This window comes from Gobius niger (genome assembly GCF_951799975.1).
Source record: "Gobius niger genome assembly, chromosome: 4".
In the NCBI taxonomy this organism is placed as follows: domain Eukaryota; kingdom Metazoa; phylum Chordata; class Actinopteri; order Gobiiformes; family Gobiidae; genus Gobius; species Gobius niger.
In genome coordinates, this window is record NC_136855.1 from 26,304,778 (window position 1) to 26,322,601 (window position 17,824).

Here is a 17,824-nt window from a genome sequence, read left to right on the forward strand (position 1 = left end):
ACTTTATTTTGATCATGATAATTTTACATTGCTTATTTTTCTAAACCACTAAAATGCTCTTAAGATAATCTGGTTCTGGCTGAAATGAATATTAATATTAAACGCTTGTGTCTAACGTGTCAGTAGGAGTGAATGTCTTTTTGCATTAATTTCTGCATTAATCAGTCCACCCCCAGGAAATAGAAGTAACTGAGAGAGGAGATATTGCTTCATGTGTTTGTTTTTAAGAGTGTACAGATCCTTGTTCGAGTCTAACTTGAAGACTACCACTAGAGGGAACTATTAATACAGCGTCTAGTGTAATCAAAGAGACCTTCCCACTTGTGTTATTCCATCGGAAATAGAATAAATTGCAGGATTCAATACCTAAACAACTATTTTAGTGAGACTTTTCCTTCTTCTTCTTTTTCTCGGCACATGCACGTCTACAGCATCTCAAGGGAAGATATAAAATGACAAAAAATACAGCCAAAACAAAAAGAATCACATCTAGAGAGTTGTGAGTACACAATGGCATTTTGTAGGACTCTGGCCTCAAATGAGCTGCGCCTTTGTGTCTCATGACGAACTCAATCCAGAAGATGGCGTTGTCCAGGGGGTGTAAGGGCTTGTCTCTGTGAAGCCTGGACAGTTTCTGCATATTTTCCCTGTAAGACTGGTCAGATAGGACTTCCTTGACACTATTGAGAAAGTTATCTTCATCGACTGTGGACAGTGTAAGGATTTTTGCCCCTCCTCTTTCTTTAAGACGCAGTAAGTTGTCATACTGGTCAAAGAACACAGGTATACCCACTACAGGGACTCCGTGATAAATAGCTTCTTGAATTCCATTTGTTCCTCCATGAGCTACAAACAGTCTGGTTTTGGGGTGTCCCAGGATGTCATTCTGGGGCATCCAGTCCACAAGTAGAGTGTTGTTCCCCAAAGTAGTTGGTCTGTAGCCTTTATGTTTCCAGATCACTTTCTGTGGTAATTTGGCAAAAGCTGCTGCAATTTGATCGGTCAAGTCATGAGGAACGTCATCCACAAAAGTCCCCAAAGACATAAGGATAACTCCATGTTCTCCAGAGCTCTGTACAAAGTCCTCTAAGTGTGGAGGGAGAGGCTTAGCAGGTTTACACTGGAACCCTCCCATATAGACAACATTTGGCATTGTAGGACGCGGAAACTCAAACACAAAGTCCACTCTCATGAGCCAAATATCTGCTCCTTGTAACAAGTGCCGATATCTAATCTCAGCTCCAAAGAACTCTGTGCATACTGCTTGATACTGTGGGTCTATTAAGAATCTATCCTGCAGTTCCCAAATGAAAAAGAACATGACATTTTTTAGCCTTTGCAAAAAACTCATTTTGTCAGACAGTCCTGAGCCCGTCATGGGGATGTATGACAATGGCGAGGGGGCAATAGCCAGATGCCCTTCTCCACTTGTTATCCAACGTACATTATAAACCAGTGGTATTTTAAGAAAGTGAGCAAGCATTATCCCAGCCCCCCACGCTGGGTCAGTCAGTACCAAGTCGTATTTAGTCTCATTCAGACGCTTCATCAAATCCTTATCTGTGAACATACTTCTTGCCATTTTGCAGATGATGCCGTGAATGTCATACATTGCTGAAAACATCTCCAGCTGTAAACTTGCAAATGTTGTGAAAGAGCCTCCCCTTCTCTCCAAAGCAAAGATTTTTTCCAGTATCGGCTTCATAAACTTGTGATCGAAAGCTTCTTCAACATTAACCGTCACCGAATTGTAATACGCAGAGTTGCCCTGGATGTACCAGCTTTTTGTGGTTCGTACAACGGTAATGCTGTGCCCATGAGAGTGCAGAGCCTTGATCATTATGTCCATGTTAATCCAATGGCTTCCCTCCAGAGGAACAACAAGAATCTTGCCGCAGTCATAAGTATTCCAAAAAAAAGTCATGAGAAAGATAAAAAATACCTTTTCTTTGGAATTCCACAGCACACGCGACATATTTTACCTGGAACAGTCGCATATAAATATTAAAAATTCTGTTAGCCACATTCACAGAACTTACTGTGGAACACTATCCTATGACCATGCAGTGTAGAGGCATGTATTCACTTGTGAAAAGTGAGAAGCAGCAGATCACACAGCTGCTTATCATTCCAGGGCTTATGTAAGAAGATTAGGTTCTTAGGGGTGCCTTTCTTAAATAACTGCAAACAAAAACCCTTTGTTAATAAGGCCACCGCCCTATTTTCCCTTGGACTTGTAAGTACTATGCGCTAGTTTGTTGGAATTTAACGATGTTAAAATTAATCTGAGCCAAAATGATACTGATTTCACATGTTTATTACAATTGTGGAATATATATGATGTATATATGTTTTCTCTGTTCATTCATTGCGCCGCTTCCACAAACATCAAGCTCGTAAGTCTGATCTCCCACAGAACATCCGTAATGAGGTGTGTGCTTTTTGTATAGGCAGTCCACATGGTTGTATTCTTAGAGAGTACTTCCACTAAATTCAGGGACAACAATGCTGGCCCATTTGTAGATAACCGGAATGAAGAGCAGGGCAGAGCCGAATATTGATACTAAGAGGAAGGCCCAGAGAAACATTCGATCCAAAACTTGGGCAACATACTTCCAGTTCTGTACCACCTGCAACAAAATCAAAATACAATATTATTATAAAAACTATCATCAAGGCAGTATTTTATTATTTCTGAGTAAACCAAGTGCATCTTTTTGTAAAAAAGTCAACCAACTTGTCAAGTGTGGGATTTTGTTTTGTGTGCTTTTTCGTGAGCCCCCAGTAGTTTATAAAAAGCTATACATGCCTTTCAGTCATGTGACTTTTGTTGTTATGGCGGAATTATTGAATTATGCAGTACTACAACATGTAACAATATTTCTACTTAGGATATAAAAGAAAGACATTTTTATGTACTCATAATCATTGCTCAACTAGATAACACGGCCCCCCGCTTTTGTGAAGAAACCGGTGAGTCAGTGTTTAAGTTGCTCAAGATGATAGCATGCTACCGGTTAGCATTTAGCTTCAACAGCTCAGCTCTGACCTCTCCAAGAGAAAGCCTTGAACCACACTCCAAACATCTAGCCTTGGATACAACATGTGACAGAGGTCAGAGCTCATAGATGTGAGCCACACATGTGTTTATCGTGTTGAAGCCATTGGCAGTTGATTCAATCAACTTTCAATGGTTGACAGTTTCTAGCCAGTAGCATGCTAATGTCTTGTGCAGCTTCAACACAGACTCAGACTCAGACAGAGACTCTGTTGATATGACAAACTGTAAAAATCACAGAGAAAGGTTCTGTTTCATTTTTGATGTGTTAAGCAGATCTTTAGTAAATTCTGCTGTAGCTCGACGGACAGAGCTGCTACGTCTGTGCCACATTTGCTGGTTAGATCACATAAACGTGCGCTCTCTTGGGAGTGTTTTAACTGTGTTTTTATTTTCTTGAGCAATGATTACGAGTATATAAAAATGCCACTGTCAATCGGTTGTGTTTCATTTTCATCCTGAGTAGAGATACTGTTACATGTTGTAGTACTGCATAATTCTACACTCTGTATTCAAAATGGCCGCCAAAGTGTGCGTGATGTCATTGGAAACGCATGTACAAGCTAGTCCAACTTGAACAACTGGGATTTTTTTTATCGTTTGTGTAGAACAAATATAAAGGATGCCCTACATATTAACACTTACCTCTCTGACTTCATTTTCCTTAACCACATGCATGGTTATGTAACGAATGGAATCCAGCGCCGCTTGTAGGCTGTGCTTTTTGCTGAGAAGTGGAGAGAGCTCAGGAGATGAACCTCGCAGTCCGAGCCCTAGAGTTCCAAAAGTCCCCGCCACTCCCTTGTTGGCATATCGATCCACATGGCTGCGCATGCACAAAAGTTTAGGCAGTCGATGGAGGAATATCTTCCTGACCCACGGTGCCATGCCGTGATGTGTTGACGAGGAGCGATGGTGTATGTTTATGGCAAATACAGTGATGACGATAGAGAGTGTGACGAAAATCATAGTAAAGACCAAATACTCTCCGATGAGCGGGATGGCTTTGGATGAAGACGGAATGATCTCTTCAATAACCAGGAGGAAAACTGTGAGGGAAACCAAAACTGAGGTGCAGAGCGAGATCTTCTCACCGCCATTGGAAGGCAAGTAGAAAACCAGGATGGTGAGGAAGGACAGTCCGATGCATGGGATGATGAGGAATAGGGTATAGAAGAGAGGCAGTCGGCGGATGATGAAGAAGTAGGTGATAGTTGGATAGTAAGCACTCCCGTCTCTACGCAAACCACGACTACCAGTGGCTTTGACAATCTCCCATTCTCCGTTGTCAAAATAATCCTGCTTGTCCACGTGGAAGTCCTCCAGAATTACATCAACCTGTCAGACAAGAATTTCTGTTTTTTTGTGTACATTTCTTCAGGTAAATACTGCACTTCCGACACAAACCTGTGAGCCATCGTAAGTCCAGGAGCCAAACTTCATTGAACAATTCTGGAGGTCAAAGGGAAAGAAGGTGACGTCGATGGTGCAGGCAGACTTGTAATTGGCAGGAGGTGTCCAGGTTATGGTCCCATCATACTTCACAACAACTTTGGTCACTGTGCCCTCAAAACGCCCATCTGAACTGTAGGTTGACAAACAGGCATTGTTTATACCTAACGTGGTTTCTAATGATAAATCAAGTATTTATGTGGATAAATTGTTCTCTTAAATTGTTTTGAGTAGCTTATTTACGCCCTGGCACACTTCCTTGGGAGAACTGCCACCAGCCACAGCTATAAAAAACAATGACTTGAAGTGCTTCACTGTTCATTTAACAGTGTGAACTAAACAGAATCCCCCACATAAGGAAAGCAGCAGCAAATGCCACTTAAGAACTTGGACAGAAAATAGGCTATTTTAGCTTGTTATGAATTTACTACAATTGTATACAGATTATTCACGCTTCATTGATTCTCTTTTTCTTTTAATACTTTTAACACATCCTTCTTGCTCTGTTAAGCACTTTGAATTACTTTGTGTACAAACTGTGGTCTACACGTAAACTTTCCAGTCCAGTTTTAGGGAAGAAAATGCAAACTGCACACAGGATGTCTCTGTCTGGTTCGTGAATTGATGTGTGAACCACTCTGACTCTTCTAACTGTTGATAATAATCAATGCTGACCTGACTATGGCATATATCATTATCATTAAGCATGTATGGCAACACTATATTTCACACTACCCTAGAAACATTGTACCCGCCCAATTTAGTACAATGTAAAGTGATCTGTGACAGTTTGTAATAACTTGTACTTATGGTTTACATACAGAATAGAATAATATGTATTTGTAGTTTGGAGGTATATTATGTAATAGGATAAGAAGCTAAAGGCTCAGTCATACTTCATAAGACGCAAGCACGTATGAAGTATGAATGAGCCTTAACTCTAACCCTAACCTTAAGCCCTAAACCTAATGGTCTTATGACTTAATACATTAGGATTAATACACATTATTCCATGGTGTATGTACTACATAGGTACAGGTTGTTACAGATTACACTGGACTAAATTTAGTTAGGTACAATGTATCAAGGTAGTGTAAAATAAAGTGTAACCAATGGTATTTTTAGTATTTCATTTAGCACATACTTGTCATATAAGACAACATCTGGGAGCCACAATCTGTCAGAGGGAATTCTGACGGTTGTAATTCCTAAATAGTCCTCCGGGTTCCATCTGAGTTTCATATCTGTCCATTCCTACAAGAGAAACAAAGCAGTTCAGTGACACTGATGTGACTCTTGAATCCACAAATAAAGGACTTAAAAAGAATGATAATGGTTCAACAACGAGGATGCAATCACTTACATCCAGAAAATGGCAAAAGTGACAGATAGGCCTATGCCCTCTATTTCCTGATTTTACACAACGTAATCAATCAATGTGAAAGGTAGTAACTGACCTGAAAGATGACGCATAGTCTGTGGGCATAATTTATCAAATTGATGACACGCAGGACACCCAAGATCATGAATAAGGCTGACAGGGAGACGTATAGCGGAGTCAAGCGCAGGTGGCAGGTGTGTGGGCATACGGCCAAATGTACACAGATGAGAACCGTCAGAACAGATGAAATGTGAGGGCTCCAAAATGCAAGCAAAGCAATGGTAGGGTTTGCCTTAAAATTGTTATGAGAACAGTGCATCATTTTAAACTATTCATAGTATATGTTCTGCTTATTAGTTTTCAAAGTTCCTGCACTGCTGCTGTTTCATTTGTTCTTATAGCTCTATTTTGTTTTGCGTAATTGTGCATCTCCTTGACTTGTGCCTTTCAACTTGGACTCTTGAGGGCCCTGTGCCACAAACCCAATCTGTATGAACTAATCATTTGATAAGAAATGTTAAAAAAAATATCTACCTGTTTCATCCATACATTGGTTGTCATCAGCTGATTTTTCTCATCCTACAACCAAACCACAAAACAATAAAGTTTAGTTTTACTGTTTTAATTTAGGGTTTTGTATTATTATATTTTCATCTTTACCACATCAACCAGCTGAGAAATGGCCAGCCCAAACTTCACGCTGATGGTCTGGTTCAGGTACTCTACAGGACGAACCCATTTCTGGTAGTTTCCAAAGAGGTATTTTATAAGCTTGTCCTCTGCTTTTGCATAAGAAGAGAGGTTTGGAATCCCTAAAATAAATCAATAGGACATTCACGTTCTGAGATTTAGACTGACCTCTGTGGCTTGAACACAGTGTTGAGTTTCTCGAAAAGAACATTGAGCACTGACTATTGTTTTCAAAACGATAAAAACAATTGAACAGTTCAGTACAAAATCAGCACAAAAGTTAAACTATTAAATGTACCTGCATGTCTCATTAATAAGCAGTCTTTCACTGATAAGCTTACAAACACTGTGAAATGGTCTTGATATCAGAATCTTAACATAAACACTACAAAATAATGAAACAAAATATAAAGTGAGATTATAAACAGTGTTAAATGCAGATAATTACATAACGTATTATTATCATTCAGAGCACCTTGGTGACTGAGATAATAAAATATTGATTCTTTTTTTTAATACTGCAATAAAGTCCTTTCCCCAACTCTAAATCGTTCACCCTGACGACAATAAATTGAAGTTTATGGATACAGAATGTGGCTGAAGCCCAGCTACAGGGGATTAACAAATGCATGCTGTCACCAGTAGCTATAGATCAATAAAAACAAAGGCTGCTACACCATCAATCCGTGAGTGAAATCAGCAAATTCATCATGTCTATAGCCCCCATCGACATCTTTTGAGGGTCTCAGTGTAATGGAAACTGAAAAACACACAACAACAGCAAGCTTGCATCGCTACTACCTATTGTTATGTAATGCAAAAAGTCCTTAATATTTAACAACAAGCTCATGAAATCAAAACTTAAATATTGCTACTACTTTTATTAAAAGGGGAAGTCTATTGACAAAACATACGGGACAAAATGTAAAACACAGGCATATCTATTTATTTATGTTATGATTCCTAGAAGGAGTTGACTGTGGCTGATAAGCTTATGCTCTTTTTTAATTTCTTTTAGCAAATTAGAAAACAAATCATTCAATGCCTCAGACTATGGGTGATTGGTTGACACACTTCCAGCAAAACTTGTCTAAATTTGTAACTGTATTTTTAGCCTTCTCTACATTAATCTCTCCTTCATGCCCCTTCAGTGATGTGATGAGTGTAAACTTACGCAGTGAATGGCACAGGTGGCTACAGGAGAGCAGAAGCAGCAGGAGCAGCAGTGATGTGCAGGAGGTGTCTGTCCCTCCGGCTCTCAGCATTATAGCCTATCAGTGACAGCACCAGATTCACTCAGCACAACCTTTACAGTCCTACAAAATAAAACAAGCACATTATATCCAGTCTGTTTGCTCTGTAGGGAAAGGCTGGCCCTTGGATTCACCACAGGCTAAAGCTAAAGCATCTCCCATGACTGTTTATGTGTCTGCATAGACTACACAGAAAAGAGGTATGCTGAAATAATGCAGACACATCAGCATTGATCAAGCTCAGGTAAACACTGCATTAGGATATTGCACAGATCAGTTCAGAAATACCCTTTCTTCTTTCACTACGTTAACCTAAGCTTAAGGTGATAATGACATCTGCGCACCCCACAAAAGCAAACACAAATACGCCGTGTGCGCGCGTACCTTCCCCGAGGCTCTGTCATCAGGACACATTCAGGACGATGACAGGGTTGCTGCTGTGATGCTCCTCGATTCCATGAAGGTTCTTTCCGCTGCCTTGTAATGATGCTCCCTTCAATTGTGAACAACAGGCAAACCCCATCCTTGTCTCCACCTACTCCTCCTCCTCCTCCTCCTCCTCCTCTGATTTGAGCGCACCCCACCCCCTTCTTCAGCAGTATCCCTGAGCATCTTTGCAGCCTAAGCGCCAGGCTGGGTGCACTTTAAAAATGACAGTGAACCAAAAGATTGTCTACAACAGGACTTTAGTCTAAAGCTATTTAAAGACATCAAATTAAAATGACGATGAATGATGTGGTGGTGCCGTTATCAAAGTTGCTTTTTGCACATCAAATTCAATGTGCTTGTTGCAGAGCGCGATAACAGGTCTAAGCGTAAAAACATTTCCAACATTATCCAAATGCACACCAGTTGCGGAAACTACTGCTACTAAAAATGGAATATAGGCGCCCCGGCTTTTAAGTTGAGCTTGGTAAATAAAACTCACAATCAGATCACAAGAGCTACAAATCTCCAAAGCGTGGAAGCCAACAGGACAGGTTTATGTTTGATGTGGAGCTAAACACGCCCATTTCCAGATACAATTGCGCACCAACCAATCACCGGGCAGCAGGACTGCCAGGTCTGAGCTACAGGCGTTCACTGATTCGCTGCCAAATCGAGTAGAAAGGAACGCCTCAATGCAAAATAAGGTACGCATCCGGGATCCATAAGTTGTTGCTTTGAACCGCCTTGATATATAGGCCTATATATTTAAAAAAAAGTCCAGTAACCGGAAAAGAAGGACTGTGGTGCAAATATTCTACTTGGGAAGACGATCTTTGCTGAAGTTTTTTCTTTTGTTTTGTTTTGACAATGCCAGCGAGTCTCTTTTCTGTGTTCTAGTTTGAACGTGCCTTGACTGCTATCCCTGTTATATAACCGTAAGTAAACTGCTACTTTGGATGGAAGAGGCTTGTTAATGCAGGTTAGGTCGGCTGGGGGCAGAGAAAAGCTTGTGCTAAAGAATTCTGACATTGGAACTGAAATGGAGCCTAAATTATTTATTTTTAGATGTTGGTTGGAGTGTATATATTGAGCATAATGCATAATTAAAGGTCCATTGCCACTTTCACATTGGAAGCATTGTTTAAATTTGTTATAACTTGTCTCAAACAAAGTCAGAAACATTGAGTAAACTAGAATGACCTAATATGTGTTTATTTGAGCAGCATAACATTATCATTATTAAACATGATCTTTGATGATTTATCTTGCAGATGAAGTTGGACGTATTGTGCAGTGCTGTGCTGCTCATTCTTCTTTCAGGACCCACACACTGCGATGGTGGTAATATCTTGGTCTTTCCAATTGAAGGAAGTCACTGGGTAAACATGGACATCATGCTAAAGGCATTGCACTCAAAAGGCCACAATATAACTATTATACGCTCTAGTCAAAGCTGGTACATCAAAGAGACTTCAGATTATTACAACAGCATAACTGTTCCAGTGGAAGGAGAAACTAATAATGAAGAGTCCATTACAAAGATAGTTAACAGTGTCCTGGAATTTGAAAGAGGGGCTCTTCCATTGACGAGTTTTCTTTACATAACATTAGGGATGTTCAGCACAGCTACTGCATTTCACAGAAATGTGTGCACATATGTGTCAGCAATCCTTGATAATAAAGATCTAATAAGTAAAATGAAGGCCAGCAACTTTGATGTTATGTTAACTGACCCTGCATGGGGAGGTGGTGTAATTTTAGCCAAATATTTGAATCTTCCATTGGTCTACAATGTTCGCTGGCTTATTTCTGTGGAAGCACATTTTGCTATTGCTCCTTCTCCAGTCTCCTACATTCCTATAACAGGAACAGGATTTACCGACAAGATGACTTTCCTTCAGAGAGTCAAAAATGTGCTTTTACATATCTTTACACAAACACAGAACTCACTTGTTGTGATGCAAGCATACCAGCCACTGTGCAAAAAATATTTTGGGCCAAGCAGCAACTTCAACAGTTTAGTTCTTGATGCCGACATCTGGCTCATGAGAGTGGACTTTGTGTTTGAGTTTCCGCGTCCTACAATGCCAAATATTGTCTATATGGGAGGGTTCCAGTGTAAACCTGCTAAGCCTCTCCCTCCACACCTAGAGGACTTTGTACAGAGCTCTGGAGAACATGGAGTCGTTCTAATGTCAATGGGGACTTTTCTGAATGAACTTCCACATGACTTGACAGATCAAATTGCAGCAGCTTTTGCCAAATTACCACAGAAAGTGATCTGGAAACACAAAGGCTACAGACCAACTACTTTGGGGAACAACACTCTACTTGTGGACTGGATGCCCCAGAATGACATCCTGGGACACCCCAAAACCAGACTGTTTGTCGCTCACGGAGGAACAAATGGAATTCAAGAAGCTCTTTATCACGGAGTGCCTGTAGTGGGTATACCTGTCTTCTTTGACCAGTATGACAACTTGCTGCGTCTTAAAGAAAGGGGAGGGGCAAAAATCCTTACACTGTCCACAGTCAATGAAGATAACTTTCTCAAAGACGTCCAGGAAGTGTTATCAGACCAGTCTTATCAGGAAAATATGCAGAAACTGTCCAGGCTGCACAGAGACCAGCCAATACACCCCCTGGACAACGCCATCTTCTGGATTGAATTTGTCATGAGACACAAAGGCGCAGCTCATTTGAAATCAGAGTCCTACAAAATGCCATGGTTTTACTATTACTCTGTAGATGTAGCATTGTTCTTTATAGGGATATCGGCACTTATTCTGACCACCACTGTTTTGTTCACTAGATGCTTATTTTATAGAATGTGCAAAAACAAATCAAAACAGGATTAATTATATTGAAAATGTATGCATCAGCTTAAATTGTTATCATGTTAAGACTTTTAGTTAAATGACATTAAATGTAGAAATGTGTTATGTTAACATAGTAACAAACACAATAACCTGTTTTGTTTTGTGTATTAAAATACATTGCTTGAATGTTGAATGTGCACAGGAGCGTGAGCACGCCCTGGTCATGGTCTCAGTATCATTGATCTTTCTCTAGTATTCTGGTCTCGACAGGCCCACCTTAATGTACCCATAGGCCCCGGGGCTTAAACAGAATTGTTGGCCCCCACCCCCCCTCAGCGCAAACCCTAACCATAAGTCCCACAAAAACCCTAACCATAAGTCCCACAAAAACCCTAACCATAAGTCCCACAAAAACCCTAACCCTGCTACTCCTACATGTATCCCTCTGAGCCAGGTAGGGCGGGGCTACTCCAGGTACACAAATAGTAGCGCATAGTCAGTCATGCCGCAAAGTCAAGTGATTGACATGAAAGTCAACGTATCACCTTTTCTTTTTTTCCCCTTAATTTTGATAGGCCCTTGACTATGGTAGGCCCCTGGGCTCCAGCCCCTGCTAGCCCATTGGTTAAGGTGGCTCTGGGTCTCGACTACAGTAGGCCTAATCTTAAAAAAAATGATGGCATTGGGGTCCTGGAAATGTTGTTAAGGGTCATGGAAAAGTCATGGAAAACCTCCAGAGAAAATCTGTACGAACCCACCAAACTATGACTGAAATTATTAAAGTTATGCATCGCCCCTAAAATAGAGCTCATGTTTGATGCTCTTACAGAACAACTCATGATTTAAAAGGACGTATTTGATCTCACAAACTTGAACAAACAAACACATAAGAAAGTTTTCTCTGATGAAGAATGATGTCTCTGGAGTGAAGGAAAGAGAGCAGGAGGCAAATGACTTTAATTTAGGATAAACTTTAAATGAACGCGATATCCACTCTCGCTGTTCTCTGCATGTGGAGCGCTGGGAGGGTCTCCAGACATTTTTCTCCGCCCCCGTTGCGTCGGCTATACTTTCGCCGATCATCCAGGCGAGCCGCAAAGGCATCTCAAACGATCCTGTTTACTGATTCGCTGCCAAATCGAGTAGGAAGGAACACCTCAATGCCATATACGGTACGCATCTGGGATCGCTTAACTGTTGCTCCGACTTTGACCCTGCTTGATGAAAAAAAGCGCAGTAGCCGGAAAAGAATGACAGTGGTGCAAGTATCCTACTTGGGAAGACGATCTTTGCGGAAGTGCACTTTTCAGACAATGCCAGCGAATCGCCTCTTTTTTGTTTTCTAGTTTGAACGTGCCTGGACTTCCCTGTTATATAACTGTAAGTAAACTGCTACTTTGGATGAAAGAGGCTTGTTAATGCAGGTTATAGGTCGGCTGAGGGCAGAAAGTTTGTGCTGAGGAATTCTGACAGATGAGCTGACACAGACCCTAAAATGTTTACTTTTAGATGTTGCTTGGCGTGTATAGCCTACTGTATATTGAGCATAACAAACAAAGTCAATAAAAGGTTCACTGCCACTTCAGTATTTAGCCTAGTTTCACATTGGAAACATTATTTAAAATGGTTATAACTTGTCTCAAACAAAGTCAGAAACATTGAGTAAACTAGAATGACCTAATATGTGTTTATTTGAGCAGCATAAGACAACATGATCATTATCAAACATGATCTTTGATGATTTATCTTGCAGATGAAGTTGGACGTATTGTGCAGTGCTGTGCTGCTCATTCTTCTTTCAGGACCCACACACTGTGATGGTGGTAATATCCTGGTCTTTCCAATTGAAGGAAGTCACTGGGTAAACATGGAGATCATGCTAAAGGCATTGCACTCAAAAGGCCACAATATAACTATTATACGCTCTAGTCAAAGCTGGTACATCAAAGAGACTTCAGATTATTACAACAGCATAACTGTTCCAGTGGAAGGAGAAACTAATAATCAAGAGTCCATTACAAAGATAATTAACAGTGTCCTGGAATATGAAAGAGGGGCTCTTCCGTTGACGACTTTTCTTTACATAACAGTAGGGATGTTCAGCACATTTACTGCATTTCACAAAAATGTGTGCACATATGTGTCAGCAATCCTTGATAATAAAGATCTAATGAGTAAAATGAAGGCCAGCAACTTTGATGTCATGTTAACTGACCCTTGCTGGGGAGGTGGTGTAATTATAGCTAAATATTTGAATCTTCCATTGGTCTACAATGTTCGCTGGCTTATTACAGGGGAAGCACATTTTGCTATAGCTCCTTCTCCAGTCTCCTACATTCCTATAACAGGAACAGGACTTACCGACAAGATGACTTTCCTTCAGAGAGTCAAAAATATGATTTTACATATCATTACACAAACACAGAACTCCCTTGTTGTGATGCAAGCATACCAGCCACTGTGTGAAAAATATCTTGGGCCAAGCAGCAACTTCAACAGTTTAGTTCTTGATGCTGACATCTGGCTCATGAGAGTGGACTTTGTGTTTGAGTTTCCGCGGCCTACAATGCCTAATGTTGTCTATATGGGAGGGTTCCAGTGTAAACCTGCTAAGCCTCTCCCTCCACACCTAGAGGACTTTGTACAGAGCTCTGGAGAACATGGAGTCGTTCTAATGTCAATGGGGACTTTTCTGAATGAACTTCCACATGACTTGACCGATCAAATTGCAGCAGCTTTTGCTAAATTACCACAGAAAGTGATCTGGAAACACAAAGGCTACAGACCGACTACTTTGGGGAACAACACTCTACTTGTGGATTGGATGCCCCAGAATGACATCCTGGGACACCCCAAAACCAGACTGTTTGTCGCTCACGGAGGAACAAATGGAATTCAAGAAGCTCTTTATCATGGAGTGCCTGTAGTGGGTATACCCGCGTTCTTTGACCAGTATGACAATTTACTGCGTCTTAAAGAAAGGGGAGGGGCAAAAATCCTTACACTGTCCACAGTCAATGAAGATAACTTTCTCAAAGACGTCCAGGAAGTGTTATCAGACCAGTCTTATCAGGAAAATATGCAGAAACTGTCCAGGCTGCACAGAGACCAGCCAATACACCCCCTGGACAACGCCATCTTCTGGATTGAGTTTGTCATGAGACACAAAGGCGCAGATCATTTGAAATCAGAATCCTACAAAATGCCATGGTTTTACTATTACTCTGTAGATGTAGCATTGTTCTTTACAGGGATATCAACACTTATTCTGACCACCACTGTTTTGTTCAGTAGATGCCTATTTTATAGAATGTTCAAAAACAAATCAAAACAGGATTAATTATATTGAAAACATATGCATCAGCTTAAATTTTTATCATGTTAAGACTTTTGTTAAACGACATTGAATGTAGAAATGTTTTATGTTTGCTTTGCTTTGTGCATTAAATTACATTGCTTGAATGGTGAATGTGAATTGACGAATGTAGTAATAGGCCATAAGCAATTATAATGAATAAAATATGTGGTATTTTGAATGATGAAATTTTAGTTGTCTATTCAACACTTGTCATGCAACTGGGTAGGCTCGCTCCATCTCAGATATAGCCTTCCTTTATACTCATTTTACTTTTCACACCGACACATACATGATTGAAAATGGTCAACACACATTCAAAGTAACACACACGTAAATACACAGATTAAACAGGTGATGCAGCAACAACAACTACAAATATCCCTTGCTGCGCGGAAAGCGTAAAGCTATGGTTAATGGAAGGACCGCACGCGCCCTCTTCTGGGAGAGCATGAGCATCGACTCTAGCTCGAGTTGATGATGTTGAAATGGCCAGGGCAGTGCAGGTGAAACTCGGAAAATTAGAATATAGTTTAAAAATGTATTTCTGTAATTCAACTTAAAATGTGAAACTAATATATGATAGACTCATTACATGCAAAGTGACATATGTCAAGCCTTTATTTGTTATCATTTGGATGATTATGGCTTATGTCCATTTTCAAATATTCTAATTTTATGACATTTTTAATTTGTGTTTTTTACAAGCTGAGCCATAATAATCAAAACGATAACAAATAAAGGCTATACATATCCCACTTTGCATGTAATGAGTCTATCATATATCAGTTTCACAGTTTAAGTTGAATAACATAAATTAATGCGCTTTTTAACGATTTCCAATTTTCTGAGTTTCACCTGCAGTTCTCTAAGGGGACTCCCCTTTAATGTATCACAATAAACTGCAAAATGTTACACAATTTATGTGCATGTTTCACCTAATATACATTTAACGGTAGGCTATATCACAGAGTTTCAAGCCTTGACCCTGGTGAAGTATCGAAAACAATCTAAACCGTCAACACATTTTAGCCAAAGAACCAGGCACCTCTAATAGTAATAACCAAATATATTTAGAGTATTTAGGGCATCATATTTTAACCTTATAGCCCCATAGTAAAGGCCTGTAGCTATACAACTCATAAACTTTTTCTTCCAGTTCAGTCTTATGTTTTTGGGTGGTACACTTGACCCTCTGGATTTAATCTTATATCTAATGTTGTGGCTAAACTGTCTGAAAGTCTGCCTGGATGCATTTTAATATTGAAGTTGAGCATTCAAAGAAATGTCTAAAGATCCATAGAAAATGCAATCAAATAATTGAAGGCCTAATGGAAGATGAAAACATGATGTAGATCATTTGTGACACATTTTGACCTTGTTCTGATGGTCCCTGTCATTCCAACTGGGGTTATTATGGTGCTGTATCTGTGTCTGCCTCTTGTCTTTCATTTATGTTTTGGTGAGGGATATTTGCAACTTCTCTGTCCTACAAACCAGTACAATGGACAATGCTCTCAGACACAATTAGCTTCTCAACAGTGACATTGCCATCATCTGGATAGAGTTTAGCATGAGAAACAAATTTGAGCAGCCCACTTTAGAACAGAATTGTACAAAACGCCATGGTATTCTTACCATGCATTTCTCTTTTTAGTTGCCGTTTTGTCTTCTCATTTTAATTGCCCTAAGATGATAAAGAAAGCTTAATTAACTTTTCGGGTTGTCGCTTTGATGTCACACACAGCATAATTGTAATTGGAGCACTGTCCAACCAATGTTTCACTCATCTGGACAGCACCAGGGGACTTTAAGTTATTCTAGCCATGTCTGTGTGACATAAATTTATGAATAGTTTTGTCCGCACCTTTGTCTTTTATTCCTTTTTATTTCAATTGTGCTGGCTTCTCATTGTATTGTATTTGTGGACACTGTTTTCAGACAATATTGCAATTCTAATTTTATGTTGCTTCTTTTCATGCGTTTTCATGCAGTGGTAAATGTTTGTTTTTGCATAATCACCCAATCATTGATTTTCTGACAGAACAGCTATTGTATATGCGTTTGTTGTCATTCTAACTGAATCCTGCTCAGATTATAGTAAAGACTGTTTGTATGCTTATCAGTGCTGAAGTGCACTCTATCACATTTACACTGAGTAGAGTTGATTCTTATGCTCTTTGTCCTGTCATAAAAATTGCATAGGCGCATAAGTCCAACTCAAGAAAATTATCTAGAGCCTTTGGTCTGCTTTATACAGTAAATACCTTAAGAGGATTTTTGGATCTCTCACAGGTTTGCAATTTTGCTTCATCTAACCAGAATGAGATATATTTCATATTTGTGTACATTGTGAGGTCGGTAATATACAATAATATGATTAGCTGCACATTTATGTCCATTTTATGCATGAACAAGAGCGGATAAACATGGAAAAGAAAAAACAAACAAACAAATGCTCCAGTTTCTTGATGGATGAGTGATGGGTACCACCAGTTCTTATTTTGTATGCAGATGGGGAAAAAATACAGTTGAAATAAAGATATGAGGACATTAAGTCACTTCAAATACTATTTTAAAATGTTATATAGTATTATGGCAATTGTTTTTGTTCTTGTAGGTATTTTGAACAATGTATGGACTTGATTGGCATTATAGATTAGAAAAGGAAGATTTTCTTCTTTGGGGTATAATTAATGGCTATTCCTTTTCTAGACAACTTTCTTCCTAAGCATTAAGTTGGTACTTGTTCTGGTATAGTCATGGTTTTGGCCCAGTTGAGGTTTTTCTTCTTTACACCAGATTTAGTTATGAAACAGAAGTGGTTTTGGCTTATTTATCATTTATTGTTGGTTTAGCAATAAGGTCTTAGTCCTGGATTTGCTTTGACTTAGGTTTGTGTCAGACAAGATTCAAGGCAATTTCACTTTGCACAATATTGTCTAAGGTAATCATTTGAGTGATTTGTCACTGTAACCATTAATAGAGATACGTAGACATGAGCGGGGAAGGACAGAAAAATAAATATATGTATATAAGTTCAAGTGCAAAGTGCAAAGGTTGATTATTTCCAAGTTTTACAGGGTCGGGCCCCTGCCTGCTCTTTGGCCTATGTTATCTATTCAGTTGCACAAACTCTAAGAAAAGTCCACATCCAGTTTGAAAGGCCACTCTGTAATAAGCCTTTTGCTCGGAGGCCAAGGCTTTTTTTTATTTTTCAATTTTAACACATACAACCAGGTAATAGATTTTTGCTTTGTTCATTACACAATTTCTTACATTCACATGCAATTACAATACAATTAATGTTTAAAATTAAACAATATAATGAATGCCTATCTATTTCGCACCACTTCTATAACTTCTATATCTGTTTGTTTCTTCCAG

General features: G+C 39.5%; 4 protein-coding genes across 7 annotated transcripts; 2 read left to right on the top strand and 2 right to left on the bottom strand.

Moving 5' to 3' along the window:
• Window position 1: 1 nt before the first annotated feature.
• On the bottom strand, window positions 2-1,975 carry LOC306962040 (UDP-glucuronosyltransferase 2B31-like; the record flags this gene model as incomplete). Its single annotated transcript, XM_079555060.1, has 1 exon — window positions 2-1,975. One exon carries the CDS (start codon window positions 1,973-1,975, stop codon window positions 380-382), a length of 1,596 nt encoding a protein of 531 aa, XP_079411186.1. The 3' UTR covers window positions 2-379.
• A 496-nt stretch (window positions 1,976-2,471) lies between these two features.
• chrna5 (cholinergic receptor, nicotinic, alpha 5) lies at window positions 2,472-8,485 on the bottom strand (the record flags this gene model as incomplete). Of its 3 annotated transcripts, none has more annotated exons than XM_079555061.1 (8): window positions 8,219-8,485; window positions 7,756-7,897; window positions 6,552-6,703; window positions 6,426-6,470; window positions 5,655-5,764; window positions 4,466-4,643; window positions 3,704-4,396; window positions 2,472-2,630 (listed from the first exon to the last, which is right to left on the bottom strand). In XM_079555061.1, exons 2-8 carry the CDS (start codon window positions 7,844-7,846, stop codon window positions 2,472-2,474), a joined length of 1,428 nt encoding a protein of 475 aa, XP_079411187.1. In that variant the 5' UTR covers window positions 7,847-7,897; window positions 8,219-8,485. The 3 variants fall into 3 exon arrangements, with proteins under 3 accessions (XP_079411187.1, XP_079411188.1, XP_079411189.1); XM_079555062.1 differs by lacking the exon at window positions 8,219-8,485 and adding an exon at window positions 6,750-6,802 and having other exon boundaries at window positions 6,552-6,670; window positions 7,756-7,883; XM_079555063.1 differs by lacking the exons at window positions 7,756-7,897; window positions 8,219-8,485 and having other exon boundaries at window positions 5,655-5,763; window positions 6,552-6,669.
• Window positions 8,486-9,055: 570 nt separating this feature from the next.
• Window positions 9,056-11,198, top strand: LOC306962250 (UDP-glucuronosyltransferase 2C1-like). The gene is made up of 2 exons (XM_079555343.1): window positions 9,056-9,198; window positions 9,535-11,198. Exon 2 carries the CDS (start codon window positions 9,535-9,537, stop codon window positions 11,119-11,121), a length of 1,587 nt encoding a protein of 528 aa, XP_079411469.1. The 5' UTR covers window positions 9,056-9,198; the 3' UTR covers window positions 11,122-11,198.
• Window positions 9,064-14,464, top strand: LOC306962248 (UDP-glucuronosyltransferase 2C1-like). Of its 2 annotated transcripts, XM_079555341.1 has the most exons (3): window positions 9,064-9,077; window positions 12,353-12,462; window positions 12,836-14,464. In XM_079555341.1, the coding sequence occupies exon 3, from the start codon at window positions 12,836-12,838 to the stop codon at window positions 14,420-14,422; it is 1,587 nt and encodes a 528-aa protein (XP_079411467.1). In that variant the 5' UTR covers window positions 9,064-9,077; window positions 12,353-12,462; the 3' UTR covers window positions 14,423-14,464. The 2 variants fall into 2 exon arrangements, with proteins under 2 accessions (XP_079411467.1, XP_079411466.1); XM_079555340.1 differs by lacking the exon at window positions 9,064-9,077 and having other exon boundaries at window positions 12,226-12,462.
• The last annotated feature ends 3,360 nt before the right edge of the window (window positions 14,465-17,824 follow it).